The sequence below is a fragment of the Eutrigla gurnardus genome, assembly GCF_963514095.1.
Source record: "Eutrigla gurnardus genome assembly, chromosome: 4".
In the NCBI taxonomy this organism is placed as follows: Eukaryota; Metazoa; Chordata; class Actinopteri; order Perciformes; family Triglidae; genus Eutrigla; species Eutrigla gurnardus.
In genome coordinates, this window is record NC_139918.1 from 3306360 (window position 1) to 3323511 (window position 17152).

General features: G+C 44.1%; 1 protein-coding gene across 1 annotated transcript in view; it reads right to left on the reverse strand.

Annotated features, from left to right (window-relative positions):
* The window catches only part of LOC311012482 (cadherin-18-like), a gene marked incomplete at its 5' end in the record, with an annotated part of 195881 nt that overhangs the window by 38907 nt on the left and 139822 nt on the right, over positions 1-17152 (reverse strand). The window contains one exon of the mRNA XM_084007943.1: positions 2079-2203. Within this exon, the coding sequence (XP_083864069.1) occupies positions 2079-2203 (125 nt within the window). The remainder of the gene's footprint in view (positions 1-2078; positions 2204-17152) is intronic.

Sequence of the window (17152 nt, forward strand, 5' to 3'; positions counted from 1 at the left end):
CAACGAAATTGCTGGTCGTGTGACGATAACGATAATTAAATATATAATGCAATATCGTAGACGAATAAAAACGAGACTATATGTGGTTTACAAAATAAAAACTATGCTAAAATGTCTCTTCATTTTCGTTGACCAAAACGAGGCGAGACGAAATGTTGTAACGTTGTTTCGTCTCGTTAAGTCGCGTTATTATCAGTCTGCTCATTCGAGATGAACTGCGCCTCGCCTGGAAAGCAGACGAGATCAGCGGAGCAGCAGGAGGCGGAGCCTAAACTCTGCGCTCCGGTCGGACAGTTTCCATCGGCCTTCGAATATTTGACAGGAAGTCATAGAAAAAGTTACATCCTGTTAGACGCGATCTGTAGGCTATTTGTAGTTTGCAACCTCATTCGCATTTATTTATATTTGTTCATAAATATCTGTAAGTAATCCCTCGGGAAATAATATAGCTGCAGTTATAAGAGAAAGAGAAGAAAGAGAGTCAAATAAGTATGAAAATATAAAGTATAAAATAATGGCAATAAATATTAGTAATATTTATTGGCATTATTTTTTGACAGTTATACTGTATTAAATGTGTATCTGGGTAGTGTTGCTTTCGTTAATGAAAATCATGACTTAATATCGTCGTCAACGAACCTTTATCATTTATATGAGGAAAACAAGACGAGATGCCAAAATGCTGGTCATGTGACGATAACATTTTTGGTTAGTAAAATAATATGTTGTAAATTCAAATCAGAGCGTCTTCTGTGTCTGGAATGGATGTATTCTTGAGTGCATAAGGTAATAATAATATAATAATAAGATAACCTTGTTTGAATTGTGAAATGGGTTTGGCTAAATACAATCTTTGACTAAAACTAGACTAGAATGTCAACAGTTTTCGTCGACTAAAACTAGACTAAAATAGTCATGGACAATTCTGACTAAAATAATACTAAAATGCTCAGACTTTTAGTCGACTGAAACTTGACTAGACTAAAAATAGGATGAACATGACTAAAACTGATAAAAACTAAAATGATAGCTTGAGACAAAGACTAGACTAAAACTAAAAGTAAAACAGGCCGCCAAAAACAACACTACGTGGCACGCGTTTCCACATGGACCAGTATGCGGACAGACCAGAAGAATGTGAGTCGACTGTGTTTGGTCTCTATAAAATGTATTATTAACATGGTGAATTATGTAGCTGAATCAGTGGGCTCCCCACTGTTCGCTGTGTTGTTATGTAAATAAATGGAGTGAACTGAACTGACGTGTGTTGTGGTTGTTTATGTCTGTTCGCTTAGCCGACCACGTTGGTCGCTACTGTAGTAGTGTAACGCCGCCGTGACGGCAGCTGATGTGTTGCATGCTGGGAAATGTAGTGTGGCTATTGTGACGGTATGTGTGTTAACTTCAGGGAAACACGGTAGGCTCTGGGAAAAGGAGACCCTCGCTTTTCACACATATTTGTGATTAACACAGATAAAAATGTCAAATAAAAATCTGCTTCTTCTTCTTCAATGGTTGAATGGCACCAGAGTGGAGAGGGCCACCAGCTGTTTATATTGGAGAAAACATCCTGATTTTAAACATTACAAAAGTCCAGGTCAGGAGGACTCAAAAGAACATCATTGGTACCATCTACCCGCATCAGTGATATTGGTGACAAGAGGTGCCTGCACAGGGTCCAGGTATTAAAAATACACAGTCTGTTCACCCTGCTGCATTCTGGGAAGAGATACACAAGTATGAGCTGATGAACCAGCAGATTCAGAGCAGCTGAGAGACTCCTACATGCTACATACAACCTTCAAACCAAATTATAGTTCTTTGTGTGTGTGTGTGTGTGTGTGTGTGTTTATTATTTAGTAATAATGGGACTACAAAGTTAATTTTTTGTTCCACTCTGTTGAGCTGTTCAATTAATTGAGAGCTTGATGCGGCCAAGTAATATTTTTGTGTAATGTCTTCATTTTCTTTTTTTTTTCAAAAATATTTTTTATAATAATACAATTTTTAAGGCCATGATATCATGATCTATTTGCAAACCCCCACTGATCATCTAGGCAGGAGCAATAACAACCCACCTGTCCACTTTTGGTGCTGTCACATACTATTACATCGCCGTTGCCCCCGGAGATGGCTGGGACGTTGTCATTGACGTCCAGGACCTGGATGGTGACTGGGACGTGACTCATCATACGAGGGTTATCTAAAAAAGTACACAAGAAACAGGTAGAAGTTGCTGCATTATATTTGTATTACTTAAGAAAATATTTGTTGTTTTATCAGCTGACACCAGGGGTGTATTCTATAAAGCAGGTTTAGCTAAAACTGAGTTTGTTAACCCTGAAAAGAGGGATACACTCAGTTTTCCATTCTAATACGAGAGTTAACTTAATCGTTAGTTCAGTTACCATTGTAACTGACGTTCTTTTTGTGCCTGTGGGATTGCACCTCACCTGTGCAGTGGTCAGCATTCCAATTTTTCTATGATTGCTATGGCAATTTTTTCTATACTTTAAACAATTTTCCTAAACTTTTAACACATCACAGTTACAACATCCTTCCTTGTAAGCTCTACAATTAACACATTTCATATTGCTTTGACACAAAATGCATTAAATTAACACAAATTCAAAATGCCTGAACTTCTTTTACACACAAGCTCAACCAATACTTAATAGATTTTTACTGCCAAATGTACTAATGCTTTGACAATGTATGTCAGAACAGATAACATCATGTTCAACAACAGCTAAAGTCAAAGTGAAAAGCGGTTCATATTGTAGATTACAACACAAATATATACCCTGTAATTTTTCCATTGCTACTGAGAAACAGCTGATTGAAGTTAATAAAATAGATCAATCACAGCTCAATTCCATCTAGGAAACTTTTAATCACATGACCATAGCTGTGTCCCAATTCAGGGTCTGCAGCCTTCGGAGGCTGCATTTGAAGGCCGCTTACGTCACAGAGCTGCGCGAAGGCTGTCCCAATTCGTCTAAATTCGAAGGCTCCTCCAAATGCGGCCGACAAATGTGTCCTCCTTTCCCCCGTATTCGGAGGATGCACCGCTACTATCCTTCGCGGCCTCCCATATCCCACGATGCTTTGCGCGCCGCTGTTCAACCAACAATGGCGGCGAAAGACGGCAGCAGCTCCGGCACCGGCAGCAGTGCCGAATACACATTTAAATGTAAGTAACGGGTTTTTGCTTAACGTCGGACGTTCAAGGGGCCTTAAAACACATTTGAGTGTTAAAATGCGTGAAGTTAATAATGCTAATACGTGTAGCCACCGGAATGTAGGGCCAGCTACGTGATGTAGCTTAAGGCTGTTGATACGAGGAGCTCAGTTAACGTTAGCCTTTAAACGTAACGTAAGCCTAAAACTCTTCACTTTTAAATGTTACAAGCTCCGATGGTAACTTATATCTTATTGTAACCGTGGAGCTGTTAAGTTAATTTGTTCTCGTTGTAAGTTGTGTAGGCTACAGTTCGCTCCTCTCGCAGCTGAATATATAACGTTAATGATGGGTTGTGAGCCCCGCTGTATTTCTAGGCTGTAAAACTGTAAACGTTTGGATTGAATACAGAGCTAACCTTAGGAGCATTATTACTGTTAATATCGTTATTATATCGTACGATCATTTTGCATGTTGACATAACAGGAAATGTGCTTCACATGTCCTTTTGTTGTAGAGAGCAAGGAGCAGACTGAGGATTTGATCAAACTCCGGGTCCGGGATGAGAACGACCACCTGTTGAGGCCAAGAACACAGGACCACCGACAGCAGCAAGAACGAGGAAAACAGATGAATGCTGGATTTGATCAGGGAGGACATGAAGTTACAGAGGGAGAGCGAGGAAAGAGAGAAAAAGAGAGCAGAGAGAGGATGGAGAGACTTTTTAGTTTATTGGAGAGGTTGAGACGGCATTGAATTTTTTGGGGGGTGGTGGATGTTTTTTTTCTGTTCGATTAAGTTCTGTGTTGATATGTAATTTAAATTGTTAATTAAAAATATTGTATTGTTCCATTTTCTTTTCCAAATATTGTATATAGTTAAATTAAAATATTATAACCTGTAACATTATCTGTTCCATTTCTTATTTACAACTAAAGTCAACTTTTGAACTGCTTTTCAGTGACAAGAAAATAATTTATTTTTTGTGTAATTAACAGATATTTACAAAGTTACAATAACTATTGACAAGTGGGTGTTCTTAACATGTTGAACTATTTACAAAAGATCATCAGAAATAACTATTTACAGAGAACATATATACAGTAGCCTATTGACTGAGCAGGAGTCCCTGGTGGTGCTGCTGGACTGGATGGGATGCTAAGGACCCTGGACTCTTCTGGCTCTGAGTGGGACATCATCTGGAAGGTGGGGGGTGTGGGATGCATGTCTCCACTGTCCACCACATCGTCCATCATCGGGGTTTGCAGAACTGATGCAATCGACGGATGCCATGTCACTAAAATGTTTAAAAGAGAGGCAAGAATAAAATATTGAATTAAGTCAGGGTTATTTACAGGGTTCGTACACATTTTACTATTCAATTTAATCACTTTATAAGCCAAGGATTTAGACTTAAATTCAAGCACTTTTCAGACCTTGAAAAACAGCATTAAAATTACAGCATTTCCAAAGATTTTACATTTTAAGCACCTGTACGAACCCTGTATTAAGTCTTATGGTTAAATGACATTATCCATGTCAATCTATATATATATATACTTAATATGGCTTGTCACTTAGCGGTATCATTTATTAATGATACCGTACTACGCTAGCTATGTATGAACATTAATATGGGTTAAAATAACGGCTTTAACGTTACCTCCCCACGGCTCTCCCAGTCGGAGATAAACAAGCCGCCGTTGTCGCCGCAGCCGCCTCTCCTCTTGCTCAAAAAAATAAAAATTTAATTAAATTAAAAGAAAAAAAAATGTATATACATATATTAAAAACTCTCCATCATGTTCGTCTGTCGTATTTTTGTTTTGACTGGTGTTTTTCCCGGGCTTGGCCGGCAGAAGTGATGACGTCGCGACGCAATCAGGAAATGCTCCGTAGGTTAGACCGTCCCATTTACCGACGGTTGACCCAGCCTTCGGAGGAGTCTCCAAAGGTGTCGCCTCCGTAGACCGCGAAGGCTGGGTCCTCCGAAGGCTGCAGACCCTGAATTGGGACACAGCTCATATGTTATCCAGTAAAGAGGACCTTTTTGGGCTGATCTTGTGTGGAAAGGAACAATAGAGAGCAACACAAAGAAAGTAGGAAATGCCTGCAAGAGGGAGAGGAGGACGAGTATCAGGACAAGGGAGAGAAATACGAGAACCAGGACAGGGGAGAGAAAGATGAGTACTAGGACAAGGGAGAGGAAGACAAGTAACCGGACAAGGGAGAGGCAGACGATGGTTATCTTGCAGTGATGTCCTGTTGCAAATAAGCCTTTACTGCAGTTCTGTCTTACGTTCTATATAGCTACTCTGAAATGGGTCATTAATAGTGTGTTGTGTTAGTGTAGTATTGTATTTTGAAAATGACTGTTTAGTTTAGTTAACAATGTGTGCTTTTGAGCATGAAATTAACAGTTTTGCCAATTGTGGGCCAGATTCACTAACGCATTTGCGTCCACTTGAGGCGCTATCTGTTTGTAACTGGCACGTAAAAACATGGAACGGTATTTACAAATGGGGCGTACTTGCGTAAAAGTGCAGATTGCCTGCCAAATGAGCGGAAAGAGGCAAGTAGCGCTTTCAATCTGCGCTCGTGGGAGGGTCATGGGGAAAGTTGGAGTTCCGCGATAAAAGATGGTATTAGCGTTAACTGCGCCTAATTATATATTCCCCGGTATTTACAAAAACTGCGAGTGAGAGCGCACCTCTATTTTGCGGCGGAAATTCTCCGCCTCGTAAAAGCAGGTTTTAACCAGGAAGCACCACACGAATCATACTTTATCAATCATGCGAACCAGAAATCCTCGTTGCAGATTAAGCAGCCATGCAATAATACAGTTACTGGACTTGATCTACATTATGTTGAAATTGATTGTAAATAAAAATGAGAAAATAAATAATCAACACAGCCTGGAACAATTCAGTTTTTGTGTTCTTTATTATTTTTTAGTGAATGGTGTATCTGAGACGGTTTGCTCAGGGATTTTTCTTTTCCTGAGAACACGAGTGGTCACGGATGTGCATGTCTCAGGTCTGGATATCTCAGGTCTGCATGTTTCAGGTCTGGATGTCTCAGGTCTGCATGTCTCAGGTCTGCATGTTTCAGGTCTGGATGTCTCAGGTCTGCATGTCTCAGGTCTGGATGTCTCAGGTCTGGATGTCTCAGGTCTGCATGTCTCAGGTCTGGATGCCTCAGGTCTGGATGTCTCATGTCTCAGGTCTGCATGTCTCAGGTCTGGATGTCTCAGGTCTGGATGGTGCAGTTCTGGGTGTCTCAGGTCTGGATGGAACGTCGGAGGTCCTCTGCATCGCTGCAGAGCGATTGTTCGTCTCTTGCTGGTGGCGACATCATTTGGTTACCGCTCTGGCCAGTTTTGCTGCACGTAACTAGACATTAATTTCTGGTGGACCTGAACCAGTTATCCTCGCCCCTGCCCTGTTGTACGCTACCGTTTCCTTGGTTCGTTATGTGCTTTTTAGCACTTTCTTCTTTGTCGTTCCAGGATCCGTGTTAGATACATGCGGGCCCGTTCATTGCTTTTAGAGGCGCTTGAGGGCGGAGTATGCACTGTTTGCCCGGTGGCTGTCAGGTTTGATAAATACAATGCAAAATGAGAAAGCACTGCATGCGCTGTTGTTGCAATCTCGCAACAACAAGTCTTAGTAAATCTACCCCTGTGTGTGGTAGGTGTGTTGATGCCCTAAGAGTTGGAAAATTGTCTAATGTGTTTAAAAAATAGTTTGAGAGCGCAAAAAAATGTAATTCAGGCAGTAATTGCCTCACACACCAACTGTCTCTACTTTGCTGCATTTATGTTGCTCCACTTTCTAAGGATGAGCTTGTTTTTTCCACAAACACTAATATCTCAAGCATATCTCTAACTCTCTCCCGGTTGCCGTCGTGAATCGTCGCATCAGAGCTCCATTATGTTGGCTTTGTAGAGTTAAGTTCAGTATTCTGGACCTGAATTAAATACATCCAGCCATCCATTTTCAACCGCTTATCCTGTATTCAGGGTTGCGGAGGTGCTGGAGTCGATCCCAGCTGTCATTGGGTGCAGGCAGGGTACACCTGCACAAGTAACCACATCACAGGGCTGACATGGAGAGACACAGAACCATTCCCACTCACATTATAGGCACCTATGGGCAACTTTTTAGAGTGATCAATTAACCTATCCCCATCCTGCATATCTTTGGACTGTGGGAGGAAGCTGAAGAACCTGGAGAGAACCCACGCTAACATGTGGAGAACATGCAAACTCCACACAGAAGAAACCCGAACCGTGACTCAAACCGAGGCCCCTCTTACTGTGAGGCAACAGTGTTAACCACTACATCACCGTGCAGCCCTGATTGAAATCACCTCCAATAAATATATGGTGAGCATTAAGATTAGGTATCAATAAAAATAATTTGGATATGAATTTATCGTCATCCCAAGTTGGGGCATATACTATTCAGTGAATGACCTGATACTGTAACATAGCAGCCTTTTGGATCAGATATATTGGAAGTTGGTTCCAAGGTGATATCCCTGTATTTGAGCCCCTAGCCCACTCAGACAACCTAGAATAAACCAAATCCCCATCCAGGGCCTTTTCATGCAAGAAATAATAATATATAAAATAATAGTAATAACAAGAGTAAAGTACAGAGTGTGTCTCTTGTAAAAAGCTGAGGTAGTATATATGTATAAGTAAGTATATGGGAAAGGGGAAGGGAAGAGAGCAAAACAAAAGGGTAATAAAGAGAATGTTGCTCTGTTTTGTTTTTCATCTTAAAATAATGCTGACCGTTTACTTATCATATGCAATCATTTGTTAAGAAACAATGTATAGTCTGTTAAAAAGAATCCCTCTCACTCAGTGTGTGCTGGTGTCTGTATCTGCCTGTATTCTCTCTTTTTTTTATCATTTGACTATAATTCTGGGTTTCTTTGCACCAAAACTGGCTTCTCCTTGTCTCCTTGTTTTCTCCCGGTGCCTTGAGCTACCAAATATGTGGTTGTAGAGATGTTCATTTCAGCACCACTACTGTTACTGGTGTTCTCTTCCCACCTCACCTAATTTCACCGCTCTGCTCTCATCCATTTAAAAATATATTTAATATAACATTGAAAATAATTGTTGAGAACAGAATGGAAACCACAATCATGAACCCACTGCTTGATTATAAATAACACCAAAATCAGAGCATAAAATGAATTCACTGATCCAACAGGTGAATTGTCAGCAACTCATAATGTGACTCAGTAGTGTGTTTGACACCAGCCTGTATGTATGAACTTCTTACAAGGATGGTGTCCTGGGGGGTTTCCCCCCCAGAGCTAGATCAGGACAGTCTGTGGCGGTACTTGGCAGTGTCAGATGCCCCTGTATAACGCTCCATAAGTCCTCAATTGGATTTAGGTAAGGAGAAAGGGAGGTCCAGTTAATGGCGTCGATGCCTTGGTCATCCAGGAACTGCCTACACACTCTGGTCACATGAAGTTGGGCATTGTCCTGCACCAAGAGGCACCCAGGGCCCAGTGCACCAGGAGGAACCCAGGGCCAACTGCACTAGCAGCAACCCAGGGCCCACTGTACCAGGAGGAACCCAGGGCCCACTGTACCAGCATACAGTCTGATAATCGCTCTGATTTCAACCTGGTACCTAGAGCAGTCATGGTACCGTTGGCTATGACATGGAGGTCTGTGCGACCCTCCCAGGATATGCATCCCCATCTTATATGTGAAGAGAAATGGGGGCCAATGGCAAACCTGGTAGAGGATGTCAGGCCCTCATTCCACCCTTGTGGAGTCTCTTTGTGACAGTTTGGTCAGAAACATGCATACCAATAGCCTGCTGGAGATCAGGTTGTAGGACTCTGGTAGACCTCCTCCTGTTCCTCCACCACAAAGGAGCAGATGCCGGTCCTGCTGCTGGGTTGATGCCCTTCTATGGCCCTGTCCAGCTCTCCTGGCGTACTGGCCGGTCTCCTGGTATCTCCATGCTCTTGAGACTGTGCTGGGAGAAACAGCATAGCTCACATATGGATGTGGATCCAGGAGGAGCTGGACTACCTGTGCAACCTGATTGGGCTGAAGGTACTGCCTCATGCAAGTAGTGACGAGCAGAACACACAACTACATTTCTCCACATAGTTTGGTCTGTTACTTTAATGGGGTACTATCATGGAGCACTGGGTGACCACAGACACAACATTTGTTTTCTACATCCCTGATTCAGCAACATCAGGACAACAGGAGGACAATCTCAACAGTGATAAGATTCACAGCGTCAGACAAATTTCTCACTCAAGTGAAGATATTTCAGCTTCCTCCAGGATGGGGATAGGTCGCTCGATGGCTCTAAATTGCCCGTAGGTGTGAATGTGAGTGTGAATGGTTGTCTGTCTCTACATGTCAGCCCTGTGATAGACTGGTTACCTGTCTGTCTCTACGCGTCAGCCCTGTGATAGACTGGTTGCCTGTCTGTCTCTACATGTCGGCCCTGCAATAGACTGGCGTCCTGTCCAGGGTGTACCCTGCCCCTGGATCGGCTCCAGCCCCCCCACAACCTTGAAAACAGGGTAAGAGGTAGACGGCAGACGATGGATGGTGAAACTATTTCAACTCACATGAAAATGCCTTATTCACATCGGGTTATTTGCACCACCCGGCACAAATTTGCATCTATTCTCTTCTCTTTTATAGGAATGGCCAGAGCTGACTCTATCGCTCATAAAAACCTTTTATCACCAGTGGCGATTTGAGAGTCTGATGAGGCCCTAGGCTTTAATTCCTAGGGGGCCCCTCCAACCAACTTTCATCACCATTATGTTATAAATAATCTGACCAAAACAGTGTCTTGTACAAAAAAAGTTTTATTTTGAATATAATATAAAAGAACAATACCATCTTAAATAACTTCAAAGTTGTCACATTGTATACAACCCACATTACAATTCCAGTGCTCATCAAAACCCTTGAAATGTGCTACAGAATATGTATATAATAGCAAACAAACTACAAATGCTGTTTACGGGCCTTTGCTAGGGCAAATGCTGCCACTATGTCCTCCAAATCCAAAGTCCTTCACACATTGTGCTCTATTGAAATAAGAGCCAGTCCTGAAAGTCTCTCTTGAGACATGGCTGACCTGAGATTTTGATTAGTTTTAAAGCTGAGAAGCTTCTATCTCCAGAGGCAACAGTGACTGGAAGAGTTAGTAGCAGACGAAGTGCAATGTTTCCATAGAGAACCAGGAGATGTTCCTTGTAAATGTAATCACGCATTTCTCTCTGGGATGAAGATACATGATCAGGAAAGGCATAGACTGCAGCCCTGACCTCCAGAATCAAATCCTCAGAATCTGTCGTGTTGTGTTTTCTCCAGTTTCTTACAGTTTTCTGCAAGTGTGCCACTCTGAATAGTCTCTGACATATTTGTTTTTGAGAACAGAAAGCCATAAAGGCCATAAACATCTTCCAGTTTTGAAAATCTGATATTTAAGCTGTTGAGGGCTGTGTGCACTAGGGGCAGAAAAAACTCTGTTAAAGTGCTCATCTGGAGTGGATTGCATTTCTTCTCTGTCCTCATATAGGAACTGCCAGGTTGTTTTCCGCTGTCTTCTTACAGGGAATGTCCTGTAAATCTCTAGGTTTTCTGCTATCTCTCAGAATCTTGCTGACATGGTTGATCTGATACAATATGTTGTACCAGATTACAGTGCACAGTACAAAACTCCATGTCATGAGTTCACCCTTTATGCTGGTTGCTGTGGACATTGTCTCTGAGTCCTTCTTCTGCACTGAGATGGTTTGAAGAGCAGACAATTACATTTACATTTACATTTAGGTCATTTAGCAGACGCTTTTGTCCAAAGCGACTTACAATAAGTACATTTGTCAAAAGAAGGAAACAAAGAAACCACAACGTATCATTGCTGATAAAGAGCTAAAAATAGAACAAGTGTTAGGTCCTCATCTGAGTAACGTAGTGTTAAGAGCGACAGTGCTATGATCAGAGTGCTATAGGTAAGGTTTTTTTTGGGGGGGGGGGGTGTTAGTGGGTCATGATATGTAGAGTCGAGGTGAAGTCTGAACAGGTGAGTCTTCAGCCTTTTTCGGAAGATGGCAAATGACTCTGCTGTCCTGACATTAGTCGGGAGTTCGTTCCACCACTGAGGCGGGGGAACAGAGAAGAGTCTGGACTTTGCTGAGCCACATTTGTTTGATTTCAGCGATGGTGGTAGTAGCCGGCCAGCTGAAGTAGAGGAGCGAAGTGCTCGCTTTGGGGCATGAGGTTTGACCAGTGTTTGAAGGTAGATGGGTGCCGTTCCATTGATGGCCCTGAAGGCCAGTGCCATCGTCTTGAATTGGATGCGTGCTGCAACAGGGAGCCTGTGGAGGTCACGGAGGAGGGGGGTCACATGGGAGAATTTGGGTAGATTGAAGATAAGGCGTGCTGCAGTGTTCTGGATACGCTGCAATGGTTTAATCGCAGAGGCCGGGAGTCTGGCCAGGAGAGAGTTGCAGAAGTCAAGGCGGGAGATGACCAGTGTTTGGACGAGGAGTTGCGTTGCATCCTGTGTGAGGAAGGTCCGAATCCTGCGGATATTGTAGAGGGCAAATCCGCAGGATCGGGCCACAGCAGTGATGTTGGGGGTGCAGGATAGTTGGTCATCGAGGATTACACCCAGGTTCCTCGCAGTTGACGACGGCAATACTGTGATGCCCTCGACAGTGACCGACAGGTCCATGCGAGGGCAGTCTTTCCCTGGGATGAAGAGGAGTTCGGTTTTATTCAGGTTAAGCTTGAGGTGATGTGCAGTTGTCCAGACAGAGATGTCAGCCAGACAGTCCGAGATGCGAGTTGCAATGTGAGTGTCAGAGGTTGGGGGAAAAGAGAGGAACAGCTGGGTGTCATCTGCATAACAATGGTAGGAGAATCCATGCGATGTAATAACAGAACCTAGTGATCTGGTGTATAGTGAGAACAGAAGCGGTCCTAATACTGAGCCTTGAGGGACACCCGTGTCCAGAGAACAGGGTTTGGACATAGAGCCATTCCATGTGACCTGAAAGGAGCGATTTGTCAGGTATGATGTGAACCAGGTTAGAGCAAAGTCAGTTATGCCAAGTTCGCCAGAGTGGAGAGGAGGATTTGGTGGTTGACTGTGTCGAATGCAGCAGATAGGTCGAGGAGAATGAGAACGGAGGAGTGGGATGAGGCTCCAGCTAATCATCATAATCTGCTCCACTTACCACTGCCTTGCCTTCTTTTTTCTTCATCTTCTTTTTTTCACTTTCTTTTTTTGTTTCCAGAAGGATAACTTCTCCTCATTTTCATTCATTGACTTTCGATATTTGACGAATCATGACAATTGATGGGAATAACAACATGGGGGCCCCCTTAAGGGGGATTTCCAACTTGTTGTCGTTGAATTTTTCCTTAGAGGGAGATGCAGTCAATGCAGTTATTATGAGTCATTGCTATGGTGTGAAGTTTGTCGGCCCTTGGGGGCCCGGTGCAGTTGCCTGCAGTTGCCTGCCTTGCCTGTTCACAAGCTGCGCGTCTGTTTATGACACTCTGGTGGCATCGGCCATCTTTTTTGGAGTGGTCTGCTGGGGCAGCATCAGCCGGAGAGCTGACAGGAAGAGGCTGGATAAGGAAGGCCTGCTCAGTCCTGGGATTCTCCCTTGACACAGTGGAGGTGGTGGGAGAGAGGAGAAGGATGTCCAAGTTGTCATCTCTGGTAGAGAATGGGGCCCCAGCCGCTGCAGGACACCATCAGAGCACTGGGAAGCTCCTCCAGTGACAGACTCATCCACCCGAGGTGTCTGAAGGAGCGGTATCGGAGGCAGACTGTACAACCAGCTCTGCTCTCAGTAGACCACACACAGTAGAAAGCTCTACCTTAGCTACGCTCTGATACGGCTGCCCTCAAATATAGCTCCATTTGACGTCAAGTCCTCAGTTTTTTGATTCAGAAACAAATATGAAAAATGTCGAACAAGACGGGAAAATACGTGAAGAAGATGTAAGTTATTTGAAGCTTTGACAGACTGAGACAGAAAGGAAAAACTTTAACTTAAAAGGTAAAGCTAAATTGTTTGACAAACAAGGCCACCAAGCATGCCTTCTGTGAACTCTGAAGATTGCATTTTACTTCTAAAAGCAAACAAGAAGATCACTGACCACAGAGAAGACATAAAGCTCCAATGAACTCAAAAATAAAGACTCACTTTTATCGAGCTTCAGGGAAATAGCCGTGGAGCAGGCCAAACGGATTTCCTCGCTCAGCGTTAACATCCAGGACACAGTGGTATGGGATCCTGACACCTGTCCTCCACGACCGTCCTCCTGCTTGACCCTGAGCCATCAGCCGTCTTGGTCGGAGGTAGTGATCCACGGTCGTAAGGGCTGCTCAGACGGGGCTGTTTCACCTCCTCGCCTGTGCCTCTCAAACTATTATGCGCCACTGTCTGCTGACGCTCCGGTCCACCCGGCTGATGGTCCGACTGCGAGGGACCTGGCGGCCCCTCACCTGGACCCCCCTCAGTCAACGGCTCCGATGGCCACAACAACTCTGTTGCAGGTTATAAACACTGAAGAAATGGCCTCCGATTTTATGGGAAAACTACAGCCCCCGTCCCGGTCAAGGGCCTCTTCTTCCCGACGTATGCTGCTGAAAGACGCCGTGATGAGACGCTCTGGAAGTTTTCCTCGCTCCTCTCCCACCTCGGTCACTGCCTCACCACAACACCAGACAGGTCGGTCTCCTCCAAATCCTCAACCACCATCATCATATTCGCGCCCCCTCTTCTCTCCTACCACACTGATAGTTGGGGACTCCATAACCAGAAACACCCGCTTCTTCAACGCAATCACACACTGCATTCCCGGGGCCACGGTCCGGGTCCTCTTGGAGAAACTCCCGGGGCTGCTGTGCTCGCTCCCGTCTACTGTCCACCGAGTGATCGTTCACGTGGGGTCTAATGACACGGCTCGCTAGCAGTCTGAGCTGACCAAGAAGGATTTTAAGGAGCTTCAGCAGAATCCTAAGCCTCAACACATTTCTTCACTCTGCCTGTAGACCCCACAAAATAGGTTTCATTGAAAACTTTAATTTGTTCTGGAACCGCTCTTCCTTCTTTGGAAGTGACGGAGTCCACCCCAACGGGCTGGGTAGCCGGACGCTAGCGGCTAATCTGCTGCATGCTGTACAGTCTGCTCCACGTGACTGACTGAACCTACCCACAATAAGGGGCATATACTGGATCTGATTATTTCCAAGGGTCTCAACATTTCTGATGTTATGGTGACTGATGTTGCTCTTTCCGATCACCACTGTGTATTTTTTAAAACGACCCTCTCTGCCAGCAGTAGCAGAAAAGAACCAGAGGTGATCAAAAGGCGTGAAAATACCAGCGCATTGTTCATGCAGGCCTTTACACCATCACCAACTCTGCCCTTAGCCTCTGTCGATGACCTTGTGGATGGTTTTAGCTCCAATGTTATGAATCTTATGGATGCTATTGCAGACCTACAGACCAAGGTTTTTATCTGGAAGGAAAAAGTCCCCATGGAGAAATGCCACAGCAGTGAGAGCTCAAAGAACAAAGTGTAGACAGGCCGAACGTAGGTGGCGAAAATCTAAACTACAGGTCCACTACGACATCTACAAAGACAGTCTCCGTATCTACAATCAGGAATTGAAAGGGACAAGTCAGTCCTTTTTCTCAGAGTTTATCAACAAAAATAATAATTCCCGCACCTTATTTGCCATTGTCGACAGACTGACAAACCCCTCGCCATTAGTCCCTCCTGAGCTCCTGTCCAGCAAGTCGTGCAATGACTTTGCAAATTTCTTCACCGATAAAATTCTGAAGATAAGACAAACAATGTGTAGCTCCACCTCAGGGAACATGGCTATGTCACTTATGCTTCCAAATTCGCTAATGAATCTACAACACTTTGAACTTTTAGACTGTGCATCTCTGACTGAAACTGTTCAACAGCTAAAGTCCACTACCTGCTGTCTTGATCTGCTGCCCACAAACTTCTTTAAAAATATTTTTAACAGTGTTGCACCAGAAGTGCTGAACATAGTAAACACCTCCCTTCAGTTGGGACATTTTCCCGAAGCCTTGAAAACTGCAGTGATCAAGCCCCTATTGAAGAAGCCTAATCTGGATGCCTTAGCCATGAGCAACTATAGGCCAATATCAAATTTAGCATTTCTGGCGAAGATCATTGAAAGGGCAGTTTACCAACAACTTTACTCCATGATTCAAAACAATCTTTTTAATGTTTTTCAGTCGGGATTTCGGCCACATCACAGCACTGAGACTGCACTAACTAAAGTCCTAAACAACATACACCTAAACAGTGATGCATCAAAAGCAACAGTTTGGTACTGCTTGATCTCAAAATATTAGAGACAACGTGGTCTTAGATGAAGGCTGTCGCTCAGATCTGCGTTTCTGGTCCTTGCTTTGCGACAAATGGAACGGCATCTCGTTCTTTTATAACGACTTCGTGGAGTCCTCGGATTCCCTCCAGTTCTTCACTGACGCAGCCCCTTCCATTGGTTTTGGGGGGTTCTACAGGAATGAATGGTTTGCAGATGTCTGGCCAGCCGAAATTAATTCGCTAAATGATCAAGCCAAATCTAGAGCCCTTTATGAGCTTTACCCCGTCATCGTTGCCTGCTCCCTATGGGGCAGCAAATGGGGCAGGAAACAAATCATGGTGTTCTGTGACAATGCAGCCACTGTCGAAATAATCAACAAGGGTCGTTCAAAAATACCAATTATCAACAGTCTAATGCAACGATTAACCTGGTTCTGTGTTCTGCAGAATTTCATCTTGCGAGCTACCTACATTCCCGGCCATGAAAATCGCATAGCTGACGCTCTTTCTCGCTTCAAATTCCAGGATTTCAAAACGATGTGCCCCCAGGCCAAGTCCTCCCGTATGCCGTGCCCTCCGTTCAATCAGATGGTTCTGAATTAAGCAAGCCTGGGCTCCTGCAGGGCCTGCTGAACTCGGCCTCCAAATACATGAGAATGGGTCTAGCAAAAAGCACCATTAAAGCCTATGATTCAGCCTGGTTCTTCTACTCCTCCTTCTGTGCTAGCCTCCTACTTAGTCCACTACCAGTAGATATCTCAGTAGTTTGTGCATTTATTACATTTTCATTCGAATCCCGCCACCTTCAAACGCAAAGCATCAAAGCCATGCTGGCAGGAATTCAGTTCCACATGCGATGCCAAGAGCCAGCATCCCAGAGTCTTCTTGGGAATCCCTCCATCCAGCTACTCCTCAATGGCCTAAAAAAGGCACGTCCCACAGGTCTTGAGAAAAGAATGCCTCTCACTATCACACTGGTTCAGAATTTGGTGGCAAGGTTAAGGCAAGGTTGTTTTTCACCATACATTGACACTATGCTGGAAGCAGTCCTATTAATGGCTTTTTATGGGTTTCTCAGATGTGGTGAATATACAACTAGATCACGTTTGTTTAATCCACAGCACGACCTCACCTTCTCTGATTTAACATTAGAAGAGGACATGTATACTTTATTTCTAAAACACTCCAAGACTGACAGATCATGCCAGGGCACTCAGATTGTCATTGCCAAGAATAATACTGCTTTCTGTCCCTTCTCTTCCATGATAACATTCCTGAACCTTCGCTCCTCAACCCATCGGTTAACTCCCCTGTTCATCATGGATGATGGCAAACCCATGACGAGATCCTGGTTCTCCTCCAAACTGCGACATCTTTGTCTGGGATGCGGCCTTCCACCCGAACATTATTCCCCACACTCCCTAAGAATTGGCGCAGCCACGACCGCGGCCCTCCATCTGTCAACTTCAACGCTCAAATCCCTGGGCCGCTGGTCGTCATCAGCCTTCCAGCGTTATGTCAGACTACATAGAAAGGAAATTCTAGTAGCACAAAAGCTCATGAGT